General features: G+C 39.2%; 1 protein-coding gene across 1 annotated transcript; it reads left to right on the forward strand.

Moving 5' to 3' along the window:
- The first annotated feature begins 9,342 nt into the window (after positions 1–9,342).
- On the forward strand, positions 9,343–26,127 carry LOC118268803 (G-protein-signaling modulator 2). Its single transcript, XM_035583476.2, has 9 exons — positions 9,343–9,603; positions 10,883–11,112; positions 11,197–11,475; positions 11,878–12,117; positions 13,658–13,922; positions 20,849–21,037; positions 21,126–21,340; positions 23,597–23,957; positions 24,175–26,127. The coding sequence occupies exons 1-9, from the start codon at positions 9,559–9,561 to the stop codon at positions 24,226–24,228; spliced, it is 1,878 nt and encodes a 625-aa protein (XP_035439369.1). The 5' UTR covers positions 9,343–9,558; the 3' UTR covers positions 24,229–26,127.
- Positions 26,128–27,403: the final 1,276 nt, after the last annotated feature.

Here is a 27,403-nt window from a genome sequence, read left to right on the forward strand (position 1 = left end):
AGCGCCTAGCTTCACTGACAGACAGACTGACGGACAATTCAATTTGACGTTTCAAAAGTGCCTTATTTAGGATTAATTGAAATAAATGCTTTGACTTTGACTTTGACTGAAGAGAGCGTATCCACTACACTCGTAGAGCATGGACGTAGCGTATATAGCCAGCGTACTCATCGTGTACCCGCTAGAATCGTAGTGCATTATCGTGGCATAAAAATTAGATCAACGGTATGCAACGTGTGGCGAAGGTCAATCAAAGGAAAATTCTGTTTTATGTTACTGGGTTTAGATCTGAAACAACAATTTTGATATTCAATTGTATTACATGTTGATTAAGTTCAAGATGCTTAGAAATTTTGTATGTATTATGTCGCCTAAAATATATGTTTAATGTAAAGATTTCCAGAAACATCTCCGTTTTCTTTCGACAACAAGGTGCATTTGGAAACAAACGTCGCAATCAAGTAATAAATTGTGTTAGTAGTTACCGGTCAGAGCGCGGGGCCGAGCGCCAAAAGCCGACGCCGAAAACCGTAAGCGAGGGGACGAAGGAGGCCTATTTATCGAATTACGACTGTGTAATCACCGCTCATAGTACTGCGCAGCAATTGCGACCGACTGCCGCGACAATACTTGATACTTGAACTGTGAAAATAATTGTAGTCAACTCGAAACTTTTGTCTTCGTTTTAAATACTCGGCATTTATGAAGGTATACACTCAACGAGGAAGTAAATGAGAAGTAAGTAAAGTATGTAAGAATTACATCATCAGCCAATACCATCCTCTTGCAAGTCCAATTGATATTTAACAGCACATTCATACGAGCAGAATCACTGTGATATTATTATCTAACAGTAACACGTAGTCACTCGATGCAAATGCAAATAAATAAATGTTGCAAAGTAAGAAACGATCAAAACTAGAGGGCTGCGTATATATCGTGAGGGGTGAACATAATAGAGTGAAGTGACGCGCGCTACATGTAATAACAAGTGAGCAGAGACAGGAACAGCGGCAGCCCTGAATTATCCGGTAATGATCCCCCGCAGGCCGCCGCGACCCGCCGCGACCCACCGCTGGGCCTACCACGCGATACCACCAATACTATGATGCCAAATTACTCTAAAACCTTCTCTCAGATATTTGGCAAAAAATGATCTTATTTGTTTTGATGAAGTTATCTCGGCACCTGCGTCACGAAGCGAGACGAGTTCAGGTGACCTATATAAATAAAATTATACTAGTTATACTTACGTACTTATTTACTCTACTTACCTGTATAGTACAAGGTGATACCTATACCAAAGACTTTCACTAATCCTTACCGTTTACTGCTTTACGGGCTGAAAGAAAAATGACGTCACACAGTTTCTGTTTATGCATGACTTATCGTAGAAGAATTACAATACATTTTAGAACTGTGTTCTTCATAGCAAAGACACAAGAGAAACTAAACGATAACTAGAAACGTGAAATCACTCATTGAGAAAGGAATTCCTCACATTCCGAGCGGCGAGCGAAATTACTCTCAAGTGAAGTAACAAGTTAAGTATTTCAATTAACGCGTTCAGTAAAAACAAACTATTGCAACAATTGATACAAACCCTTGAAATATCACAGCCCTTCACATCAGTCTATTAAGTCCAGCGAGCCATAGAGGGCGACGATAAACGATTAACAGGACCATAATTACTCTAACAAAGTGCATGTTCACAATTTAGATATAATCCCGTCATAAACTTTGGTTACAGGTCAATCAACGCTCATACAGAACGCCGCACGTCATAAAAACATATAAACCACTGATTAACATATTGATTGTTACCGAACGTATTATAAAATAGAAAATAAAACATTAGAAATGTAATAACGGGCCGAGAACAGGTACTCGTACCCTTTTCGAGGAGCATATTAAACAAGGAAACGTGAGTATTGTGTGTGTGATACTGAATGCATGGGCTCTGATGTCTGTTTCCGCGAGCGCGGCGCGGTGTGGGACATCGACACAATAGCCGGATAATTCGCGGCGGAGGGCTCGTGGCCTAACAACATTTGTAACTGCAAACATTGACATGCGGGCTGCCAGCCCCTGACCCCACGCAAGCAGGCGCTCAACTCGCACGCATATTTTATGCTAATCTCTTTTAGTGAACTAAGATGTAAACTAAATACTATCGATTTTATGCCAGGTCGTAGTTTGGTGAAATATTGTTATTTGATACCCACAGCAACGCATATAACTAACATTACATTCCCAGTTATACATAAGCCTATTTTACTGATTAAAAACCATCCCCGTTCCTACCCCTGCTTTTCGAACCGGAACCCCGGTAAACTCGCTAGTTAGTCCTCAACTCCGGAGTTAACATACCGTCTAGATCGGTTAACATTTTAGGTCCGCTAGACGATGGAATATGGAATATTAAGACTTATCATTCATATTGAGATCCACCTCAGCACTCTTTGTGATCATTCAGGCTGTGCGACTCGAGTTCTCTAGGTCTTACCAATAATATGAATTCAGTACAACTACAACGACAAATGACAAATCAACAAGAACGACAAACTTTCCCACAACATTCATAAGCCTATTATGAATAGCTGATCAAGTGATTCAGTGTGTTCAGTAGCTCAGTAGTCACAGCACTCCCTTTGACTGCACTCGCAATTGTCACAACATTGATCTTCAAAGTGTCGGTTGTAGTAATAATTGTGTTAAAAAGAGGAGGACGTATGTCGGGGAAGGAAGCGATCGCCGGCCGGCACGCGCCGCCCATTGTCTCGCGCCGCGGTCGCGTGCCAGCGCCGCACGTGCACCCCACGCCCTAATTGATAACTAATCAGCTTAATGCTCACTGAGATCGCTACGTTTAAAAAAGTCAAGATATTTCTACCATAGTATTTGTTCTGAGAATTAAACAAAAAGAAGTAGGTTCTTTGTAGGGCTGATTAAGTAAAGCAGAAACAGAAACCCGTAACACGTAAGAAGTTATAAAAACACGGATCAAGTTACAAAAAACAATTAATATTTAAACTAGGTGTGTGATATGGACGTATGCACATTTATGATAGGTTTGACAATGGCCACATTGTGTCCTTAACGTCTGTGATTGGTGAAGAGGCAGGTTTCCCGAGGTGAAGCCTCCCAGCAGAGGAATGCCGACCTCTGGCCCGACCAACCGCGCTCAGCGACCACCCAACCACGGACGTACTAACAGCAGCTTTAGATGAGGCATCTCAACATATCATAATTCAATTTCAAATTCGCTATCGAACGTAATTGTTTGATGAGATTTGATTTAAGACTTTGTAAAAACTTAATTGATATAAAAAAATTGTTAGATTATTTTCCGGCCAGCCAGTCGCGTCCAAGCTGGTTTATACACATATTATTTAACACTTAGTTACTTATTTTTGTTAACTTAACTTGTATGTCCATCTAATGGGTAAATTAAAGAAATAAGATATGGATTATGAACGTGTTTTAATTTTAAGTGTTTTCAATCACTTTAAAAAGCAGAGTCATGAAACAAACGCCTACTCTTAAACTGTAAACAAGAAACTGTAAACTACATTCTTTATTTACGAATGTTTCAATGACGGAACTCATAATTACATTTATAAAGTATAGAAGGTATGTGCCATGTGTCCGGTATGTGAGCACTTGCCTCCTCCAAAGAGTAGAGCCACGAGGCTAGCGGCGAGCCATGTAGCAGTGTCCACTCGACCGCGACCCACTAACAGATACTGACGGCCATCAAAGCAGCGCGTCACAGCCTCTCCATATATCATTCTCGGCCGCGGCTGTGATACCAGCCTTTTCAAATCGACAGGCACAACGATACAGCATAGAGTATTCCACTCACAGAGACTTCAACATTAAACTGCTAAGCATGTGAGATGTGAATCGATTAAAGGTTCTTTTTTTTTCTTTGTCATACATTTGTTATTTACCTAAATAAACTACCTATGTATATGGTAATAAAAAAGATTGTATTAATTTTAAAACTATACTTTTAAGAAATTATCAACAAGACTATGTAAGTTAATCACGAGCCTTAAAGAGCCATCAGACTACGACAGACGGGGCCCAGTAAGGCTGATGCCTGATCCGAAGCTGATGCCTGATCGTTAAAAGTCATTGGATGATTTTCCACCCTTAAAAAAGGAACTTATAGGTAGGTAGAATTGTTTGCTTTATTTACCAAATATGTTTCGATCATTAAATTCTACCTGACACAAAATGTATACCTATTACAGACAAATAAAGCCTTGCTGTAACAAAATTAGGAGAATCAGACAGCGTATTCGTATACCAATTGATACTTTCATAGAAATCTAAGTGCGCAGTTGTCTCTACATCAAATACTACTCTGTACAGATCATCCAAGCTAGTGGTTGCCGACTGTTGTGAGGACCACCGCGCCTTTGCAAGTCACTCCGTGTTAAGCTGTCCAACACACTCTATTATAAAGCCTATGACGTTCACATAAAGAACAAAATACAGTGCGAACGAGTTTTGATTGTGTAAAACTAAGTTTCAACAAAACAACAAGTCAGTATCGATATCTGTCGATTTTGATTTCGGTAATCGAGCAACGTAGAGGTGAGCAATGTGGGCACGTACCTATTGTACGGACATGTGATTATTCAATGTAAATACCTACATAGGTACAAGTTACGAGTGCTGAGAAATTATGGTAACTGTGGTCTGTGTAGTTTGCACCAGGAAATATATACACGATTACACATGTGAACTTAGGAACGGTGATTCGTTTTAATCAGTTTCTTTCAATAACGTATTAGGACTTATTTCACAATGTCTGGATAGCCGCTATGTATCAGATAATTTTGAATTGAGAACCTTATTTGTATGCACTAACTATCTCATAAGTTTATCGGGCACTTATATGAAGGTGGTGAAACAGACCCTTTTTTTGTAAAATAAATGTATACGTAAGTAGGTCCCAAATTAAAAAAACTTTAATTACATAACCAAATGGAAGAGAATGGAGAATCTTGATGCCAATTATTATTAATAAAAATAGCCTTAGGGACTTAGCTCAGACGTCATATCAAAAACGTTTGCAAATTCTCGATTATTATTGGAATGGATGAGTTTCAAACGAAAAAGTTCCGTTCTTCGTAATAGTAGAAGTTAACTACAGATTTACTGCCAAGGAACTTATAATAAGAACGTGAGAGGGGATATTTACCATGTTTAATTATATCTATGAGTTTCCGATATTTCACCACTGTTGCAAGCGCCATGATCACGGATGAACTGAGTTCAATAAACATGGTAGGTAAATATCCCGTAGCAAGTTCTAATGATAGTGTTAGTGACCATGTCTGTTTAAAAACTTATATAGCCAAGGAACTTCTTTTAATTTGTCAATTTTACTGCACGTTAACATTAACACAGTTGCGTATAATATATATACATATTTATACATGTATGTACCTACGATACCCAGTCACCCCCACCCTGTATTGTTGGCTCCACACAAAGACTATGAAAATAAATCATTCACCCAATATGTTGTAAGTAACTCACTGAAAAATATTTTTTTATGTCCGTAGGTAAGTGTGTATTTTGTCGTCAATGTATTTAATCTTAGGTGAGTTGTATAAATTTAGTTTGCGTATTGTAATGTCCGTCTTGTAGATTATTTTAAAATCAATTAATGTATTTTTTTTAATCTTTAATAAATATATTGAGGATTTAATCACACAGTGACTATGTCACCCTCATAGGAACCTTAACAAAATATAAATATAAACATAAAAGAACTTAATATCTATCAATAAAAATATTTTTAACAAGTAAATTTCTTAGCTTTGTCTGATAATGGTGCATACAAAACACAGTTAAATTTGCCAACATCATAATAATAATGACGTATTTGCTTCCACTCCTAAACTTCGATTCATTAAAATTGTATCCAAGTATTGTTATGTTCCATGACAAAATAAAGTGTACAATATTTTTTCATTACCTAAGTGGCGGACTGAATAGATTTTTAATATTCATACTCGTCATCATCCCTTTTGTATATGAATATACATGTAAAGATTGAAACTGTTATATCAAAGAAAGTATTACAATTTCTTATAGACTATGCAATTGCATGCCCCATTTATAACTTAAGTATGTATTAACAAAAGTAAGTCTAATTCAGATATTTTTTTTCTATATAAGACCCATGTCGTACAAAGTTCTCTTTCTTTTCTATCTTTTTTCAGTTTCAATGATTTATATTGTTTTTTATGTACACTGCTATCTAACATGATACAAGATCTTACACTTAAACCATGAAAAGTTTTTTTTTTTCGGCTCGATTGAGGGATAAAGGTAGCACGAGCCTCCTTGAGGCTTCAGGAGCCTGTCTCTACAGAAGTAATCGTTGTGTGGGGCGTGGTCGTCGATCAGATTGCGAGCCCCCGCCCGCGCCCGCGCTTTCTATTTGCATAGTTAACGAGCACCCCCTCCAACCCCCCACCCCGTCTGCTGCTGGCTGCCAGGCTCGACTGCTCGTGAAGCCTAACTGTATTGGGCCCTTACCTAACTGTACGTATAACACGGCTTGCATACTCTCCCATGCAGACTTGAACAGATAAACTTATAAAATTATTATTTTTGTGATGTAGTTTTTTATCGAAGAATTATCAAAATCGGAGCCTAGCAGCGCAGGTGAAACTGCGTGGAGGTACCTAGTTAGTTTTTTATATCTATACTCCTATGTCAGGGTCGTAGCACTCGTAACGAAGGCTAAGAATATTCTATCTAATCCATTTTTCAATGAGAAAGAAAAATAATGTATTCTTAAAAATAAATAATTTAAATTTCTCGATCAATTGAATTATTATATTCGCGCGTTCAAACAAGCAAACAGGTTCGGCAGAAAGTATGTTTGTATGAACCACAAAAAAAATTTAGGAGGGGTTCTTGTAAGACCACGTAAGACGTAGGTAGGTGCGTGCCATGATGGTTTTTTACAAATGAGTTTTAGGCTTTAATCCGTTACGTTTGTATCAAAGTTCCTTATACACGTTGTTTCAATTAGTTTGTACGACATACTTAAATGCTCATATGTTTCGTTTTGTACAACAAGTCATCGACCATCATCAAACCTGATACCTAGTTGAAATTATTAAATAGACTCATATGTGTGTAAATACTGTAAATAAATCAGTCTTGACGTAGACAAAACCTAACAGTCAAAACCTAGAGCCATACAAGACCAGTGCCCTCCAGTGGCCTCACAGTAAACCAGTGTCAAACACTGTTTTTATAAGGAATGGAATACCATTCGACCTCTCTCCCCATCCTGGGTGAGGCAGGAGCGAGTGTCATACTCTAACTGATTTAAAACCACCCTGATCCAACTCATATCCAGTACCAGGCAGCGATATATAGCTAGCCTCACCCGCAACCCATAGTGAAACACCAGTTGGGATGTGTTTCATGTGAACTTGCTTTGTCCCGTACTGCAGTCTGCTCGTTCACCGCCCGATTCCATAAAAAAACATACTCGGTGCTTTCAATCCAGATATTTTACCTTATTCTCGATATCTCTTATGTATCTTCAAACACAATTCATGTCGAATAAGTAAAAATGGTGTATGTTTAAAAATGAGTATAATATAGACAAAATTACATTAGACACGCCTTTTATTTGGTTGGAAGGGTAGGCAAAGGTGAACTACGAGACACTTACTTTTTAACAGTAATGTTATTTATCCCTTAGGTAAACAATCTATACTCTGCGTTATAAGAAGGAATTTTCGAAAAAGTAAGAAAGCCTAGTACCTAAATAAATAGTCGCCTGGCCTGAAAACTGAAGTTAAAACCCAGTGCTATGTATTGTGTACCTAATTGGCGCAGTTCACTCGTTCAACCAAGGAGGCAAGACAAGTTATTTTACTATGACACAATGGGGCTGGCATGTTCTAAGAATAAAAGACCCTTAAATAAGCATACCTACCTAAATTAAAACGCCTAGGAAATTATTAAGTACCTATGATGTGCGTATGTTCATTTTAGACTGGATAGTGCCACCACTAACCCCTTAAAATTTCGCAAAAAGACAATCAAAAAAATACTTCACTGGTGGCAGCCACCAGTGAAGTATTTCAGCTGGCTGCCGCGCAACGTGTAGCGGGCTCGATTCCCGCATGCAGCAACTCTTTTTGTGATCTACAAATTGTTGTTTTCAGGCTGGTAATCATGTGTACCTATGTGTACTTGTAGGTTTGTGAGTCAAACGAGACAATCCTTATTAGGATTGTTCCATATTTGGAACAAAGGTTTTTTTTAAAACTTAATAACAGTCGACCTTTTTTGAAAATCGACAAGTTACACGCTAGTTGCCCACATTCTTAACATTTTTGTAAAATATTCTTCTTTTCATTAAATAAAATAATAAGTAGATAATTATTATAAAGGGTATACGTCCGAAATGATACGTCCCGCCATCTATTGGAAAATTGCGGTACGACCAGAGAGTATCTTATACTTGACTGTTGGTTAAAGTTGTCGTGTGCGGATAAACACATTTAAATAATAGCACCGATAGAGGCGCTGGTGTTTCGTCTCTATAAATAAAGTCACTATTTCTGTATTCAGAATATTAGAGTGTACCTACTGATTACAATATTTTGTATAATTGACTCTTGTATTTATTTATAGATATAGCAATGGCAATAAAACGTTAACATGCTCTCTATCGAGAGAGAGCATGAGCTCTCTTTTTCTCATTTTAGCTTGGCCAGCTTTAAATAATATTAAATTTCTATCATTAATGAAAAGTTAGCCAAACAAAGTCACTTGATAGTTCAATTCGCGTCAGTTTCTATCTTTTTAGACTAACTAATTGTTTTAGGGTATTTATCAGAAATAGACTCCAGTAGAATACAGAATCTGGTTTTTTCTACTTCATGATTCTAATTTAAGATTTAAAAAATAGCAACGTTTAAATACTCGTATGGTGTTGTTTCATGTGTGGCCACACGATGGTACGATGAAGCATTACCTAAAAACGTAAAAATATCTTCTATTATCAAAAAACAAAAAGTGAACTCTGGCAACATTCAATATTTGACATTTTGAAAACGAATGGTCTTGCCAATAAAAAATACGTGACGTAACAATATTGTATTTAACAAAAATATGGTATTTGATAGTATAATAACTATTTATATTTAGATTAGACAGTATCATTGAGTGTTTAGCTAAAATATGAACAAAAACGTTTTAGTAATCAGTACTACGTTCAGTAACACTCGTTCCAAAAGAACGGTAACGAACGAGTCGTTCTTTACGTTCAGTCGTTCTACGTGAATGACCATTCTTTAAAAAATAACAAAGCTGATCGCTAAAACTTCAATGATCACAAATTAATGACCGATGTATGGTATTCAACTTGTGCAACGAACGTACACGCCCAGCGAAGTTATAATCGCAAAGTAAATAGAAAACATTAACTATGAGAATATTCTGATAGTCGATCGAATTTTTTATTTAGTTTATCTTTTCGTTGTTGACTAAGCGTGGAGGATGTCTGTAAGTGCTTCGGCCGAAAACCTCTCAACTGACGCACAAGTAAGTTTTAACGTAATTAGTTACTTAAATATCGTTTATTTATGTCGTTGTATTAAGTTTATTAGGTAAAGCTAATGTGTTAATAGGTTCAAATCAGTTCAGAATGTGCTAATTTTCCATCAGTATAATTGAATAGTGAGTCATTATGGGGGAACCTAATACGGAAACTGTGACCTATAAGTGTGGACATCCGCATGCGACGCAGTAATACTATTCCCGCCCTGAATCCGTCTGCGCGCGCGTCTATGTCTGTATTTATTTAAATGTAATTTTAACCTGAGTCAAAGTTTTTAAATATTTCCAAACTGCAGACACCAAGCAAGTTGTTTTGATTCCCGAGTAGAGTCATTAAGAAATGCAAACAAATATTTGTAAACCTTTATTGTTTCTTCTTCCCAACCAGTTTAGGTGAAACACAATCAATCAATGATGTTATGCATGTTACCATCTTTTGTTTTTGTTTTATTGTTTAACATTAACTTTAGTAAAACCATTTACTGGCCATATTTGCAGTCCACATACTGCACTAGCACTGAAATAATCAAACATAAATCATTGGAGTACTCACATACGGTTGTAATATTGTAGTAAACAACTTGATCATTTACATAATAATATATGTCTTTTGTTAATATAAAAATGGTGGGTTGCATACTGTATAATTTAGCATAGATTGTACACAATAACGACAAATGATAATCACTGTATACACTGCATTAGGCTATAGATACACAGCTGATATGAATACAAAAAGGTGGAAGCTGTTATTGAAATGAAGTCTCGCTCCAATATGTAACAACCCTAATCAGCAGTCATTTTAATTGGCTGAAGCAGTTAAACCACTCATTCTAGATTCATTTCTTTTCCATGTCAAATGATGCATTAATCACAATGTTTAATGAGTCACAAATTCAAGTGAATATTAACTTGTTTACATTTAGTATAGATAACTGGTTGAAACTGAGGTCAGCAACGGACTATGTATTGCCAGTTTTGCAACTTATTATGTAAGATTACTTTAGAAAATAAAGCAATTAAATTAAAATTGATTGTATCATAGAGTTATGGCTGTCACTTGACTTTCCCATAACTGTTAACTTGGATAGTACAATGTAGTTAATACATAAATGTATGTATGACATCAATGTGTGACTCTACTCATAAATATGTTATTGATTTTCTTAAGTGAGCATATTATTTGATTTGCACTGAGTAACATATACCTAAACAAGTCTTATGTATTTATGAAAGTAATTCTTAATATTAATTTTGTTTTTAGAGTTGTGATGGCGGCTCAATGTGTTTGGAACTGGCGCTGGAAGGCGAGCGCCTATGCAAGGCCGGGGACTGCCGCGCTGGCGTGGCATTCTTCCAGGCCGCGATACAGGCAGGCACCGATGATCTCAGAACTTTAAGCGCTATATACAGTCAACTAGGCAATGCTTACTTCTATTTAGGAGACTATAATATGGCAATGCAGTACCACAAACATGACTTAACTTTAGCTAGGTAAGGAGCTCTTACATAGTTTTGTTTATTATACACCTAAATATTAAGATGAGACAAATAATATTTTTCTTTTTACATTTCCAGGACAATGAATGACAAATTAGGAGAAGCAAAAGCCTCAGGTAACTTAGGAAATACACTTAAAGTGATGGGCAAGTTCACAGAGGCAATACAGTGCTGTAAGCGCCACCTAGAGATATCCCGGAGTCTAGGAGACAAGCTAAGCGAAGGGCGTGCGCTTTATAACCTAGGAAATGTGTACCATGCTCAGGGAAAGCAACTTGGCAGAGTCGGGCAAAATGATCCTGGACACTTTCCACAAGAGGTGCGCGAGTGCCTCATGCAAGCAGTTGCCTATTATGAGTAAGTAACTATTTAACTTAACTATTCCTCACTATAAAGTATAGTATTATTGAGTAATTGAGGTTTAGGTTTATTATAAAAATAAACTAAGTTCATGACCTAAACTGCTCTGCTCGTTTTTGATAACTTAGACAGACATACCTTATTTCATATATTTTTAAAAAGAGTAACAACGAAATATCTTGCTTTTTCATCTTCATTTGAAATTGAAATAACTTCTTTGTCTTTAACAAAAATGCTTTATACTATTTTTTTATACTTAACTTTGTCCAAATTATACTTGCACTATGGCTAGAATTTGCGTTTTTCCTGTGTCTACAAAACTACGTAAAATCCACATGCATATTGTACTACACTGATAATATATGAATTGTTAACATGTAGTTATTAATCTGTTTACAGAGAGAATCTGGAGCTGATGCGCAGCCTTGGCGACAGGCAGGCCATGGGCCGGGCGTGCGGCAACCTGGGCAACACCTGCTACCTGCTCGGCGACTTCGCGCGCGCCATCCGATACCACACGGAGCGGCTGCAGATAGCGCGCGACTTCGGAGACAAGGCGGCCGAGCGTCGTGCCAACAGCAACCTCGGGAACTCACACATATTCCTTGGACAGTTTGAAAACGCCGCAGAACATTATAAGTACGTCTACACAACTTATATATTTGTAAAATGCACCTTATTACATATACATACATGATACATTACACCACACAAGCCATCCCAGCATTTGTGTCAGCGATTTGTGCCACAAATATGAGTAGAATTAGAGAGTAGTATTCATGTTAAGAATGCAATTAGCATGCATTTTTCTTACTGTACATAGACTACGCAGGTTAATTATTCGAAACATGTTTCTTGTACCTAGTAGTAAGTAACAAAGCTATGCGATTACTAAGTTATTACATGCTTAGTTGGTATGTACATATGTATGAGGAAGCGTCCGATGAGGTCGGCAGCTACAGTTGGATTAGCACTCAAACTCAATCCATGAAATAGCTATTATATGAAAAACAGTACCATATACCAGCAACCAGCTTTGTTGCGATTTGTATTACAACTGCTGCTCGCTTGTTTTGCTAAGCGCATATTATATAGTACTTAAGCTACAATCTATTTATAAGACCTAAATTCTCCATAAAAAATAATTTATGTGAGCTTGACTAATACAGCCACATTAGGTCTAGGCTGTTTAGATCTTTTATGAAATAAGACTGCAAACGTGCACTGATGACCTGATGGTAAGCAATCTGCTTATTGAGGAAAAGGTGATGGTGAAATTTTGGGCATCCTATGGGATGCCCTCAATCACACGGTGAAACACAACGATAGCGTTATCTCACGCCTGTTTTCTATGAGGCCGTGGTACCAGTCCACTTGAGCCGATCCATTTGTGTCCAAAATGGTTCATGGCGAAAACAGAATGCTTTGCTTCGTAGTTGTGGTATAACCACATGTTTATTGTTATCTTAATGCAGATTGTTTGGGTGAATGAGAATTCTCAGTTTCGTTATGTTTTTAGATAAGGACCTATTTTACTATAAGCAGCAATAATTCATACACCAATAACAATAACGAATTATATGCGCTTCTCTATTGTTCGAATTCATGAATATTTCACAGTTATGCTCGCGACCTTTTCCAATTATAATGCGAATGAACATGCAAATAATGTTTTCCAGATTGCTTTTGAAATGGTTATGAAAGAGACATGTAGTATTTATGTAATATGTATGTATTGTTAGCTAGTTGCACATGCTACTTACACAAACATTTGAACCTGATTTACTGCCGAGCGATAGTTACACCTGTTTCTATTTAGTATCGTTACTTATATCACTGTTCACGCGATTGCTATTATAAGAGAATGAAATGAGAGTAGTTATGATTTTATTGTAACTTTTGTGAGACATACTACATTTAATTATTATGTTATCGGCTTACTCACGTAATGTTTTGACGAGGAACTCGACTAGTTTCAAGCCATGCAAGAGGCTCATATTCATGAGCAGCATTTCGCGACACACGACGTGGCTTGAAACTAGTCGAGTTCCTCGTCAAAACATTACGTGAGTAAGCCGATAACATAATAATTAAATGTAGAAATGAGAGTAGTTGTGTCGTGTGATCGCTCGCGGGTGTGGTCAGAGTATGAGGTTAAGCAATGTGGTTGGTGTTGCAGACGCACGCTGTCGCTGGCGGAGGAGCTGGGCGATGCGGCGGTGGAGGCGCAGGCGTGCTACTCGCTGGGCAACACGTACACGCTGCTGCGCGAGTACCGCGTGGCCGAGGAGTACCACGCGCGCCACCTGGCCGCCGCGCGCCGCCTGCACGACCGCGTCGGCGAGGGCCGCGCCTGCTGGTCGCTCGGCAACGCGCACGCCGCGCTCGGCAACCATGAGAAAGCGCTCTATTTCGCCAACGAACATTACAACATATCCAAAGAAGTGAGTTCTAGTTGTGTGCCCCGTAATATACTAACCCGTTGTTATATTATTTGTGGAACTAATATTTACTTATGTATGACCTTGGACGTCGTTGTAAAAATCTTATAAACCATTTTTATATTGTAATAATAATAACTAATTATTATTGTTGTGGCATCTATGAAACATAATAATTAATTTAGTATGTCTCACAAGATTTATAATATAAATAATATTTATATTATAAATCAACCATATTATGGTTCAAAATGAAAAATCAAAGATGTATGTGAGATTCGATAGGCGTCCTATTGTCACTACCTACCCCCATAGAAGACAGGCATGTGGTTATGAATGTATGAAAAGCCCTATAGTTCCTTTACTACATATTAATTAAAACATGCAATAGAAACTAACATATTACACTGAACAGGGATGACGATAGTCTTAATTTGTCTGTCAGTTAGATAATATTTTTTATTTTCTCGTATAAAAGAAAGCTATACATTCATAAAAGTTTAGAAATGGAAGCAACTTACGTCATTCCTAAGTATAAAACGTAACTAAAACTGAAGTCTATATATAGTTATAGATTCTGTAAGAAAATGAAAACAAAAATTGTAAACGTCGTCATCCCTTTTACTGTGGTATTTGGAAGTAGACAGACAAAACAATATGTGAACCTGTACCCTCTACATTCTAGATATTTCACAGAGACCGGGCAGGAGCGGTCTCTGATAAACCTGATCTGCTTGTACCCTTAGTGCTTGTTTTACGTTAAACGAAAACGAAACGACAACGTTCGGCGTTCTGATTGTTTTTTTTTTACGCACTGGCCAATCAGAACGATCGCCGATCGCGTTTCGTTTTAGTTCAACGTGGTCGATCGGGGAGATTATGCCAAACCCCCTTTTTTTGTAGAATTGGCCCATAGTCCAGGAGTGGACTGTCACGCTGTCGATGTGATAGATATTCTATTATGATTAATGCCTACCGCCGTTAAATTTGGCTTCTACCAGCTTCCTTCATATCGCTACGGATTTGTGACGCCTCTGATGTTGCCAGAGAAACTTAGACTACGACTTCCTACCATCAGGTGGCCTGCAAGCTTTCTTACTAGCGATAGAGCATTAAAAAAGTCTTCTGTAGACCATTATGTATGTTTTTAATCTGTAATCTGTACACTAGTCTCAGTATGCATGAGTCAATTCAAGCTGTGAGAGCATCTGGGTCAATTTACGCACACTTGATAACTTCTCACTATACACATTTTGCCGATTAATGGGTACTATAGTTGTAAAAGACAAGTTTTGTCAGTTAAAATTGACAATAAATGAACTATGGCATAAGTAGTTGAGTGCACTAACTACAGTGGCAAATTGATACTTAATTAAGGGAGTAAATAGGTTTGTTAAGGGTCGGCAAAGCGCATGTAATGCCCCAAGTATTGCAAGCGTTCATAGGCCACGGTAACCACTTACTATCAGATGCCATCTTGCCACCGTCGTGGTTTAAAAAAATACATATATGAGTATTCCATTCCAATCCTTCCTCTTTTTCTATTTCTGTGAAACTGCAAAGTTTTGTTAATGTTTGAAAGCAATAGCTATGTTACTTATAAAATACTATGTATTACGCTAACAAGAAACACGAATTTATTAAACTATTTATTTTCGATTAAGTAATATAATAATGGATTTGACTATGTTGTGATCCCAGGAAACAGCACAGTTCCATATCCATAGCCTATTCACATTTAGCTTCACAGTTCTAGTAGAGTAGATTATGGGTTGCTAAAGGGACAGTAAGTAATTGCATTTTTTTTTTGTACCATGAAGAACATGAAAAACATTGATAAAGCGATTTCTCAACATGTCACTGGCAATATTGCTGTCATCTCTGGTAGAATTGCGCCGATTACTTCCTTGACCTGGCCTCAGTGTGCATGGATTACTTTCCCAGAGCTTTAAGATAATCGCATGATAGTGCACTCACTATTATACTAAACTCATATACTCAGTGCTTCACTAAGCACTGAGTATTCAAGTGTTTCAAAGTTAGCTTGCACCCAGCAGCAGCTTAAGTCTAGCTACAACAGTTGGCTTTAGTGGTATATTTATAACCAGATAATTAGGGATAACCACCAGATAATTAGGATTAAAACGACGCAATACTTCCAAGCATTGCGTCGTTTTAATCAATTTAAATAACAAGGATTGTGCTGGGTAATACTATGGAAATGGGCTCGGTTGAAAATAAGAAAGTCGGTTAATATACTAAAACCTGCTTCTAAGTGTTACTAACACGGTTCATTCAATAGCGAGATAATCGCGGATAAACATACAATACATATAAAGAAACATATTGGTCGAACTAAGAATCTCCTTCTTATTTTTAGTATTAAAACAATCGCGTGTTCTGTCCAGACCCTAATTATTAAATGCTGAAAAAATAAATTCGAGACATATTACGGAAAAGAGGCGCGATCTCCTCTATAGAGTTACTAGAAAATCATAAGCTTAACATATTGTATTAAAATAAGGTCAGAACGAGCGTACAACGTGTGTACCTACTCATCTGTAAAGTATTGATGTTCATCAATACGCAATACATCGTGAGATTCGGTACAATGAATGACGCACGCTGGCCCTGTTGCGCCGTTTGTCTATCCGAAAATCGCGGCTCGCGCGGGGTCAACAACAACAAGCGTGTCGGGGGCTGCGATCGACGAATGCGAGTGCAGCCGACATTAGTCGATCGGCCACGAACTATCCGCGCCAAAATCTGAACTCCTCGGTTGGTAGGTTTAAGTACCATCACGCATGCGCCCTTTATTAGCCTGGTTAAAGCTAACAGGTAACTTGTTGAAGCCAACGTCATTTCCCGAACGCGAACCCGCGCTAACACAAAACATTGGCGGTAGCAAGGAACCTCCGCGGTTTCTTACGATATTTGATAATAATCGAAAATAAAATTACGCGATAGCTCAAATAATAAAGGTCGGCGTAAATTAAAATTAATTAGTATCCTGTAAAAGTGATATATTGAAGTCGAGCACCGGCCGGGGTCCGGCGGCCAGCTCCGCTATTGGCGCAGCGAGCTACATACTGCACATGTCAGCCCGCGACCCGGCAAGTGATTGACCTATCTAGATTGGAACACGTAGCGTATTACGTTGTCGGTCACCGGACCTTCCGCAATTCGACATCCATCTCTCTTCACACCTCGAAAGGTGAGTAATATTAATTATAAGTCGATGTAAAACTAGGACTAGGTATATCTAGGATAGTTAGTATCGATCTGAATAAGTGAATAATTAAGTGGCTTGCTTTTATAATTGCTAACAATAGAAATTGATGACTTGATTCGTAGCATAGGCGCAGTGGGTGTATTATGTAATAAATAGAGTGTTTTATGAATTTCAATAAATTTTAGGAAATTAATGATCATTATATTACACAAATAACTATATAAAACATTGATGAACTTTAGAATATTTAAATAATTTAAAGCTCATTTTTGGAAAAGTGACGAGATCATGTCTTTGTTATATTACAAGGCACGGAAATACATTCTCTGATAAATTATTAGGTCGAATGCATAGCATGAGCAGGTGTGAGTGTGGTTGTGGTTAGCCAGTACCTAGGAAGCTCATTATCGTCTCGCCACCGCCGCCGCAGTCTCACAGCCACCAAGATTCCGTGGTATAAATACACCGTGACTATCTGTCGACACCATGTACGGATGTTACGCAGTGAATATTTTTTGTTACATGAGCCGCGAGTTCTGTTACGTGACCAATTTGTAGAAAAAATCTTAAGTAATTTTAAGAAATTGTCAATATCTTCTTTAATCAAGAAGCTCATCAATGATGATGCGCTTGTGGATGTGTGGAGGCCTGGTTTCAACGCCTCGAACACAGGCGCAAAGTTGCAAGCCTCTCCGTTTTTTACCGAATAGATTTCGGAGAGTGTGCGGCGGAATGGCACAACTTGATTCCCAATAGTCCTTTCCATCATCGAACCACAAGACAATCGGCGAAGCGCCACCGCTTCATGGTAGATATCCCACCCACTCGCACGAAGCGCTTCGCTTCAAGCTTCCTTGTGCGAACTGCTAAGGAGTGAAATTATTTGCCGGAGTCTGTGTTTTCTAATGGGTTTTTTTTGAGGGGGACAATCATCCAATGACTTCTCCCGCCTTGGGCGAGGCGAGAGGGAGTGTCAGACTCTTACTGACTAAAAACCACCACGTTCCATGCTTTTCGAGCCGGAGCCCCGGTAAATCCGCTGGGTAGTCCGCAACTCCGGATCAGGTATCAGCTCTACTGGGCGCGGAACGCGACGCGCCGCACGCACGGGTCTGGTTCTGTTCGGGCGGTGAGCTACCCTTGCTCGCCGTCCGCAGGCCCGTACTTACGGTGGCCGGAGATCGTCCCGCGATCCCCTACGCCCGGAGTGTCTCTCGCGACGGCTGGGGCGTGAGGAGGTTTGTTCCCTCACGCGCCCCGCCTCCTCCTTAGCTAGCATGACTGCTTCGCAGAAGGAGGAGACGGCATCCCAGTCCCTCTCGCTCCGCACCATGGCCTAAACCAGTGCCGGGTGCGAGAGGTCGCCGTCGCCGACCACATCCCTGAGGACTTGGCGGTGCTCAGCCCACGCAGGGCACACCGCCACCGTATGTTCTACCGTGTCCTCCGGGCGGTCTTCCTGATGGGTTTAACCTGGGTGTCTTCAAACCCCGAGTGAATTGGTTGCTTATGGGCAGATGTGCTCCATTGTAGGCCGCATCATCACTTACCATCAGGCCAGATAGGGGCCAAAGTTGACCCATCAAATGTAAAAAAAAAACCTGCTGCATGTAATTTTTTTAAAGAAAACTTTTGTGATGCTCTTTTATGGGGGCGTCGATTTTTTTTTCAACAAGTACATTAATGTTTTGTCGTTAGACTCCATGATTTATCTGGTTTCAAATTTTGGTCATTGTCATCTACCAAATCACTAGCATACAAACGCACAACAGTCAGATACGCTTTCAATTTAGACATTTGGTGTCGGACACCAAACGTACGGCAGCCCACAGATGGGGCCCAATAGGGCAGAGGCCTGATCCAGAGCTGCGGACTACCTAACGGGTTTACCGGCTCCGGCTCCGGCTCGAAAAGCAGGAGTAGGAACGGGGTGGTTTTTAGTCAGTAAGAGTCTGACAGTCCCTCCCGCCTCGCCCAAAGCGGGAGAAGTCATAGGTAAAAAACGTACGGCAGCGGGTTATAATCATGGTATGTCACGGTAAACGTGAGGCAGCCGTTTCATGTCGGACAAAACGTTTGAAAGAGCCCCGACTTTGTCTAACTGGTACGTTATAAAATTAATGCGCCAGTCAACTTAACAGAAAGTTATCGGCAGTTGTGAATCGATTGATTCACAAATGCTCTAACTTTTTAAACCGACTTCAAATGAAGGAAATTCTCAGTTTAACTGTCTCTTTATGTCGAATTATTTTGATATGACTTTCAGATTTAGGAGAAGTTTTAGTAATATTACCTGACTTAAAAATAAGGCTGCTTTACTGCCTGTAAAGAAAATTATACATGGTTCCTTTAAAAAAAACAAATATCAGTTCGTTCAACTACACGAAGGAGACTCAAAAAGTTAAAATGAATTTGTATTCGATACCAAAAGGATCATTTCAAAAGAGGTCGGTACATATTCATGGCATAAAGTCCTCCACTAATGAAGTAGGCCTATGTTTAAGAGCAGTTCATCTCAATATCTCGTGAGTCAGCAAGAATCGTGAGATCGTCCCGCCACTGAAGTGAGCCATCAAGCCGTCGGTACCGACGCGACGTCTAGCGCGCTACTCGGATACTATTTACGAAGGACCCTTAACGTCCGCATAGAATACGTAATTTTAAACAATCTTCTAAGTTTCTTCTAACATGTTGCTCTAAAGTCTTAATAAAGATACCATGTTGAATAAAATTATTTCATTTCAAACAAGGCGACAAAATGTTCGCATGTTCATTGACACTTGTTGCTCAAGTGATTATACATAATACCTACTGCGTAATGTGCGCCGGTCTACCGTAGGGCGATGCAGGCGTGTATAATTTGTATCGTCATAAGTCATGATAGTAACATAATGTATCTTTAATCGACACTCTAATAACAAATTAATAGACTAGTATATAATATGCGCTGTCTACACAACAATATATTTAGTCTTAGAACAGCAATCAGCTTAGGACGTAACAAACGATTGCTCCGCTCCGCCGCCGCTGTCGCGCGATGGCAGGTGCAGTGTCTAATTTATTTTGGGCGAGCTATTTCCTTCCTCTACACCTTAATAAAGCCAGTCTTGTCGATCTTCTTCCTCAGCTATATCCAGCTTGTCTTTGCGATTCTGCTCAACTGAGTAATTTATAACATCATGTAATGAAAATAAGTACTGTTAATTCCGTTGGGTCACGTTAAGCGTGTATTTGATAGTACACTCTTTGTGACGCAATATTGTCTTATACGAAATATGCATCTTACTAAATCAAGACGTGCCGTGAACATGCATAAATTAGCTACTGTTCGAACGTAAAGTGTATCGGAATAAGTAAACACCTGATACGATATGCTGGGCTTCGCATGCGAGTGAGCTTAACTGTAATTTTGTAGAATAATCCTCCATTGATGGCCTGTTTCGTTACTAAGAATAGCATTTTGTAATTTAGAATGCACATAATAGGGGCTACGGTATCGACCCAATTACTTGAAAGTACATTTTCCAGCAATTTGTGGCGTGCATAGCTAAGTCGCCTCGATGGACGTCGATGTTTAGACAGCAATCAACCTATTCTTGTCGGAATACGTGAACGGTCACGCGTACCGTATCGATTGAGTCCAACCTGTTGTTGTGGAAGTGTTAAATGTGGTTACATCACTTGGCTGTTTGTGTAGCTCGGTGACGTCCTGGGCATGGCGACTGCTCAGATGAACATTGGCGATCTCCGCAAGGTGCTTGGGATGCCGGCGGAGGCTGACGACTCTCCCCCCGCGCCTCCTTCCGACGACGACAGCGCACCCCGCACTCCATTCAACGCTCTGCGAGTTCGAAGACAGAGCATGGAGCAATTATCTCTAATTCAGGTCGGCATTTTTTTGTTTGTGTTTATTTACATTGTTTATTTAAAAACTTATTTAATAATTTGATGTTAATGATCTAATTTTTTCACAGATCACTCCTGATGCTAAGAAGAACGAGAAGGAACCTGAAGCCGAAACGAAGAAGGAGATCCCGCGCACCGAGTCCGAGGACAACCCGGAGTCGTTCTTTGACCTGGTGCTGCGGTGCCAGTCGGGGCGCATGGACGAGCAGCGCGCCATCCTCAACAGCAACAAGGAGAACCGGCACAAGCCCAAGCCGAACGCCAACAAGATTCAGAACATGGGGTGAGTGACACTACCACATTCACATCAACATGCATGGCCTTCTCTACGTAAGAGGGGTTTGCCATAATCACCACACTTGGCAAGCTAAATGGAGATCGCACTATTTTTTTATAAGCCAGTAAACGAACAGTCGAAACACCAGAGGCGTTAGAAGTGCGTTACCGGCTTTTGGGGGATTAGGAATTTAACGTTATTGGGGAATCGGGGATTGGGAAGGGGAGTAATTGGGCCTCCGGTAACCTCAGTCACACAACGAAACACAACGCAAGCGTTCTTTCACATCGGTTTTCTCAAACACCTAAAAACGTCCAGTTTTATCTGAGTGCTGCTGCTCTCTGTTAAATACATGAATCTCTCAGCGGTTGTGCCACAGGTATTAAATACGATGAATAGTATAGGTACACAACTTATGTATTTGGAACATATAAAACCTCCTTCCTTTTACCTATTATGTAGAATACTTAGAAGTTAATTGCAACCTGTTGAGGACCTAACCTGTTGCTCTGAGACCATTAAACTCGGCAATACTGTAATCAGTTAAGAAGTTAATTTAGTCCGACTGTATTGCACCTAATTATAACTGACTATACTACTATTATAAAGCTAAACAGTTTGTTTGAACGAGCTAATCTCTGGAACTACTGGTTCGAATTGAGTAGTTTATTTTTGTGTTGGATATTTCACGAACTCAAAATATTGATTTGCTTAACGGCTTAACGGCCTTTTTCAGGCGTTGCAATTTGAAGGCTGTAGGTAATAAAACACCCAGCTACTATAATAAGTAGGAGCCGAGCAGCAAGTGCAACTGCGCGGGTGTACTAAGTATTTTATAATGATTATTGATTTTGTTGGTCAACAATCGACATCGATAGCGGTAGGAACCAAACATTAGCGGTAGGACTGTATCGTGTCTAACTACTATATAGGCTAAGACAAAGGCATACAACTGCATTGCGTCAAATAGTACAAGTCACTAATGTTCCCATATAGGGTTGCCACATCGATTCTTCCTGTTATCGGGATCAATAACCGATTTTTCCGGATTTTAGGGCTTTGGTCGGGAGAAATATGGAATTGAAAATATAAAACATACCTACAATTTTGGTTAAATTTTTAACTTCAACGCAGTTTCTTATAAAATATGCCCAAGCAAATTTCGTTTAACGAAAATGTGCAATTAAATTATCGAACTAGTTTTTCGGGAAATTATTTGTTTTGTCGGGTGTCGGGAGGACATACGAAAATTCGAGAGAATCCTGCCAATTCCCGACCGTCTGGCAACCCTATTCCCATACGAAGGGCCTGGAGTCTAATATCTTAAAGTCATGCTGTTCTCTTGACCGATTTCATTATCAACGTAATGCGAACGGACAGTCGTCTGTTATCTCATTATGATCTCCGTATCTAGTAACAGCACAGTGTTATCAATAGTTTCCAGCTGCGCGTGCCTCTCGCCGCCTCCTCCACGAATGACGACACTGCTTATGCGAGCTACTCGTTTAGATATTATATCTTTCTACAAAAATCCATTTTCATAGTGACGGTCCCATCCACATCTCGCGCGGGTTGCACTGCCCGCAGTAGCTATTGTTGTTTTAACATTTCTGTGAGTTTCGCTGTCGGAACCTTGTAATGAAGGCTCATGACGAAGATAGCAAGGGGTAGGTATTAACAGTATTGCTATTTGAAAATTTAAGTTCACTTGTTCGAGACTTGTCCTTTCCTCTACTGCCTGATAGTTGTTAGGTATTTTGTAATAGTTTTGGTAAACAGCAATGGTGTTTCGAAAATATTAACTTATTGTTTCTTTATTGACTTTAGCATAAAAACAAAGTGGTTTAAGTAATGTTTCAACAAGGTCACGATATGTTAACACGAATGACGCCGTGCCGTGTGTGATGCGATGATAATTTGCCTCACACGTCTCTGAAATATTTGCGAGATATGTGTTATTTATTGTGGAGGAGCACTTGTCACTTGTCGTGTGGTGTCTTAAAGAAAAAGGTTCGCACAGATGTAAAACTAAACCTTTGTGTTGGTGCTACATAATACTAATATAGAATTGTCTATTTATTAGATAAAATGTACGCTTAGTAATGAATAACTGGTGGATACTACTTGTTGTTTTTATGTTTATCATTTATCTACATATTTGACGATTGCCTATCTCTAACAAGTGATTTAATCACATGCTATAACGATATATAGTTGATTATAGTGTGTAGTTAACTAGATGTTATGATGTGTCGGTGACAGGTCCAGTGACACGATGTTGGATATGATAAACAGTCTCCAGTCGGAGCGAATCGACTCGCAGCGCGCCGAGCTGCGGCCCGCGCAGAAGGCGACGGGCAAGGAGCCTGGGCCTGGTACCTCGCTGCCCGGGCTGCGCGCGCAGCACACCACGCACTCCAAGCCTGAGGATGACTTCCTGGAGATGATCGCGCGCGTGCAGGGCTCTCGTCTCGAGGACCAGCGCACCGAGCTGCCGCGCCCGCGCCCCGAGCCTGCCAAGCCGCGACCGCGCCAAGAGAACAAGGGGACGCTGCCCGACGACGACTTCTTCTCGCTCCTCATGCGGGCTCAGGGGGGCCGCATGGAGGATCAGCGCGCTGCTGTAACTATTTCATGATATCTAATATTCTTTAATGGTCGATTGCATTCCTAACGCTTATACGTTATCTTATTCTCGATATTTCAACACCCATCCAAGGATTTCGAATTGAGATCTGTTAATAGTTTTAGCCATTAAAATAATGATATACCTAATCTAATAGCAATTTTGGTGTTCTATGTGTCGACGTTTAATATGAATTTTATTCGTTTGATTACAGATCCCGATTAAGAACAACAGCGCTCCCAAGAACGACACCAACGCGAAGAAGTAGACAGGCGTTGAGAGTGTTGTACGCGACACTGCACGTCCAGCGATGCGATATATTATTTCAATTAGTGAGGATTAAGTTGTCGCTCGTTGAACATTAGTTTAATAGTTTGCACGCGAGTCTTTTCGGCGGCCTAGCACTAGCGATCGACTTCAATCACATCGACTGCCTCCTGCCAATAACATGTAATTGATTAAAGAAACGTAATTATTTTCTTTAATGTTTGAATATCAATATTATTATTATAATGAGGTACTATATAAATATGCACTTAGGCTACAATGGGAATACAGTATTGTGTAACTAGATTACTGTAGTAAGGAGCCAGTTGAAGGAAGACTTGGTATTCTAATATTGATTTAGCTATTCTGGGGTGCACGTTCGTTGTTGTAACCTAGGTATACAATACTATCTCCCATTGAAATGGTGCCAATCATTTTTATAGCACCTTATACAAAATTAGATTTAATAAGAAATTGACATATTTATGTGTTTTATAATTAAATGACATATCGACTAATAAAAATTAGGGATATTTTTGTTAACAAACATCCGGCCTCTATTGAATAGTTTTACAATAAAGATGACTAGTAGTTGTAATGTTTCGTTTGTGTTGACGACACAGTGCATGGCGCAGGCGGCGACACGCGGCGAGGCTATACCTAAGTACACAACGCTACAATATTCGTCTGTTGCTAAATTATTTACTTTGCTACGTAAGTGCCTGACGTCTTCGTCTTTGTTGTTAACTGCGCGTCTATATTATTACTATTATGTACTCATTCGCTCTAATTCGATATGTTATAATAATATGACTATTACTATTAGTTTGACTAACATGAATTTTAAATAATGCATTTTTAATTATTAACAATCTTATATATTTTGAATAATAATGAATAATAATTGAATCGAAATTTGTAATGTAAATTATGATAGTGCTCCACTGTTGGCAATAATTTAATTTATAAATTGATAGAATTGTTAGTTGTAAGCGGTAACCGTAGGTAAGTGACGCGACAGCGACAGCGCGTGGAGCTCGCGCCGCCCTGCGTTACCGGACCTATTGATGATGTTTCATCTTTGTCTATGTAATTATACACTATAATGCCCACAAGTGATCTTATTAACTGATTGTGATTTTTTATGTATTTATTTTTACTCAATGACTTACTCCTGTTTCATATTGTTTACCAAAAATATTAACAACTGTAGTTAGTTTTTGTTATTTCGTATACAATATTCATTCCAAATGCATTTAGGTACTATATATTATAACGTATACAAATGTGTTCTATTTATAAAAATATTCTCTTTGAAACAACTAGTTTGGAGATGAGGACTTGGACTATTGACTGTTATTTTAATGAATAATCGAATATTAGATAGCAATGCATGATAACACGACACATGAGCGCAGAGTGGAACTAACTAGTGACACGACACTATTGACTCACCTCTTACATTTCTCGCCAACTAATATCACGACTACATGTGCTATAGTATTTGTAGTGTTCCCTGTGGCAATAAGTCACCACACACATTGTAGTAATCTGTCAACTTGTGTAATTAATAAAAAAAGTAAGTTCATGTGTGCGGACATCATAAGTTTTATAACAAACTAATGCAGGCATTGCGGCCGCGATTGGCCAATGTTCGAATATTTTGACGGTGGAGATGAGTCTTGTAAACTTTAATACTTTAATCGAATCGAAGAATCTTAATACATAGTTAGGAGATATATTTCAAATTTATAAACCTAAATTTGTACAATGAACTATTTGGAATAATACTTACTATAAAAATTTTATGTTCATTGTAAATAATAATCTAAATTTATAATTATAATGTAAGAAATTGTTAATGTAGGCCAATAAATGCCAAACTACACATTTGAACTGACACTCTTGTTTTATTTACCTACCTACTTACTATATATCAACTTTATTAGATGGGATCTACCAGTGGCTATACGGATGCTTTAGTGCCTCAATGCGTTTGCAGTCAGCATCAAACAATGAGCGAGCGCTACCAAACGATGTCACGTCTGAGAATGGAATGTAATATACTTAAGGCTATGTCTATGCCTTGATACCATACCCCCGTTACGGCATCCGCACAACATAAGACAAACAAAGATTGCATCCCATCCCAATCTGCTGACTTGTATCGCCACATCCGCCGTGATTATCATTGGCTAGTATCAGGTGTTCCCGAAGGGTTGCTGAGTGGATGGCCGTGAGTAAGACGTCCACACAGACGATCCCCTGAGGAAGTCCGAACCTCCTCATGATGTGGCAATCTGAAGACTGCGGGGCATGTGAGAGACCCAAGGGCATCCATCAGGCCCTCTTCGCCAATCACCAATCGTTACAGTGTGGTACCTATCCATGGGATTTTTCATCAGGAAATTTTAGTGTCCGAATCACGAATCATACGATTCGAGTCACAGCTTAAACGCCGTGGCAAAGTCGCCATGGTGTCAAGACATTAATATTCAATTGTAGGTTTATCTGGGTGGTTTTCCGAAAAACTTTAACTTTTATTTAACAAATCATTAATCTCCTGCGTTTTTAAGCATCGCGGTAGCTTATTATTATCCTCATTTTTATTGAATTGGTTGAGAGCAGTGTCACAGCTTATTTTATTGAAACCAAATTTTGTGTTTCAATCGGCACAATTGTTAACTTTTGGTTGAGGATAATGACGCCGTTAACATTTTGTGATTTTTTTCGGAAAACCACCCATCTCTTGACGACTCTCGACTCTCTCTTGAGGACGGTTTGTCAATAGCGCCTGGTTGGGAGCGTGGCCACGAGGTCTGTAGCTCATGGTAGGGAGCTGTCACCCTACGTGATTTTTGGATACTCTGGCGCTACGTCAATCGCTATGTTGGACACTTCGAATGCAATTTGCACTGATTATCGAGTTGTCTAATCTAGACGCCATGGCAAAGGCCTTAGGCGCCTTTGAATGCCAAAAATAGTCATACCTGTGCGCTACGCTGGTTAATGAGGCAGAGTCGGTACATGACTGATATAATTTGCTTCTGATTATACGCCCTCTGTTTTGATACTCATCTCACTAGGTCTTTTAATTTTCTTTAGTTATTCAGTTATAGGTACCATTGGTTTGGTAACGGTGTTTGGTAATACCTACGCTCTTCCTATTGACATAA

This window comes from Spodoptera frugiperda, chromosome 25, assembly GCF_023101765.2.
Source record: "Spodoptera frugiperda isolate SF20-4 chromosome 25, AGI-APGP_CSIRO_Sfru_2.0, whole genome shotgun sequence".
NCBI classification, from domain to species: Eukaryota; Metazoa; Arthropoda; class Insecta; order Lepidoptera; family Noctuidae; genus Spodoptera; species Spodoptera frugiperda.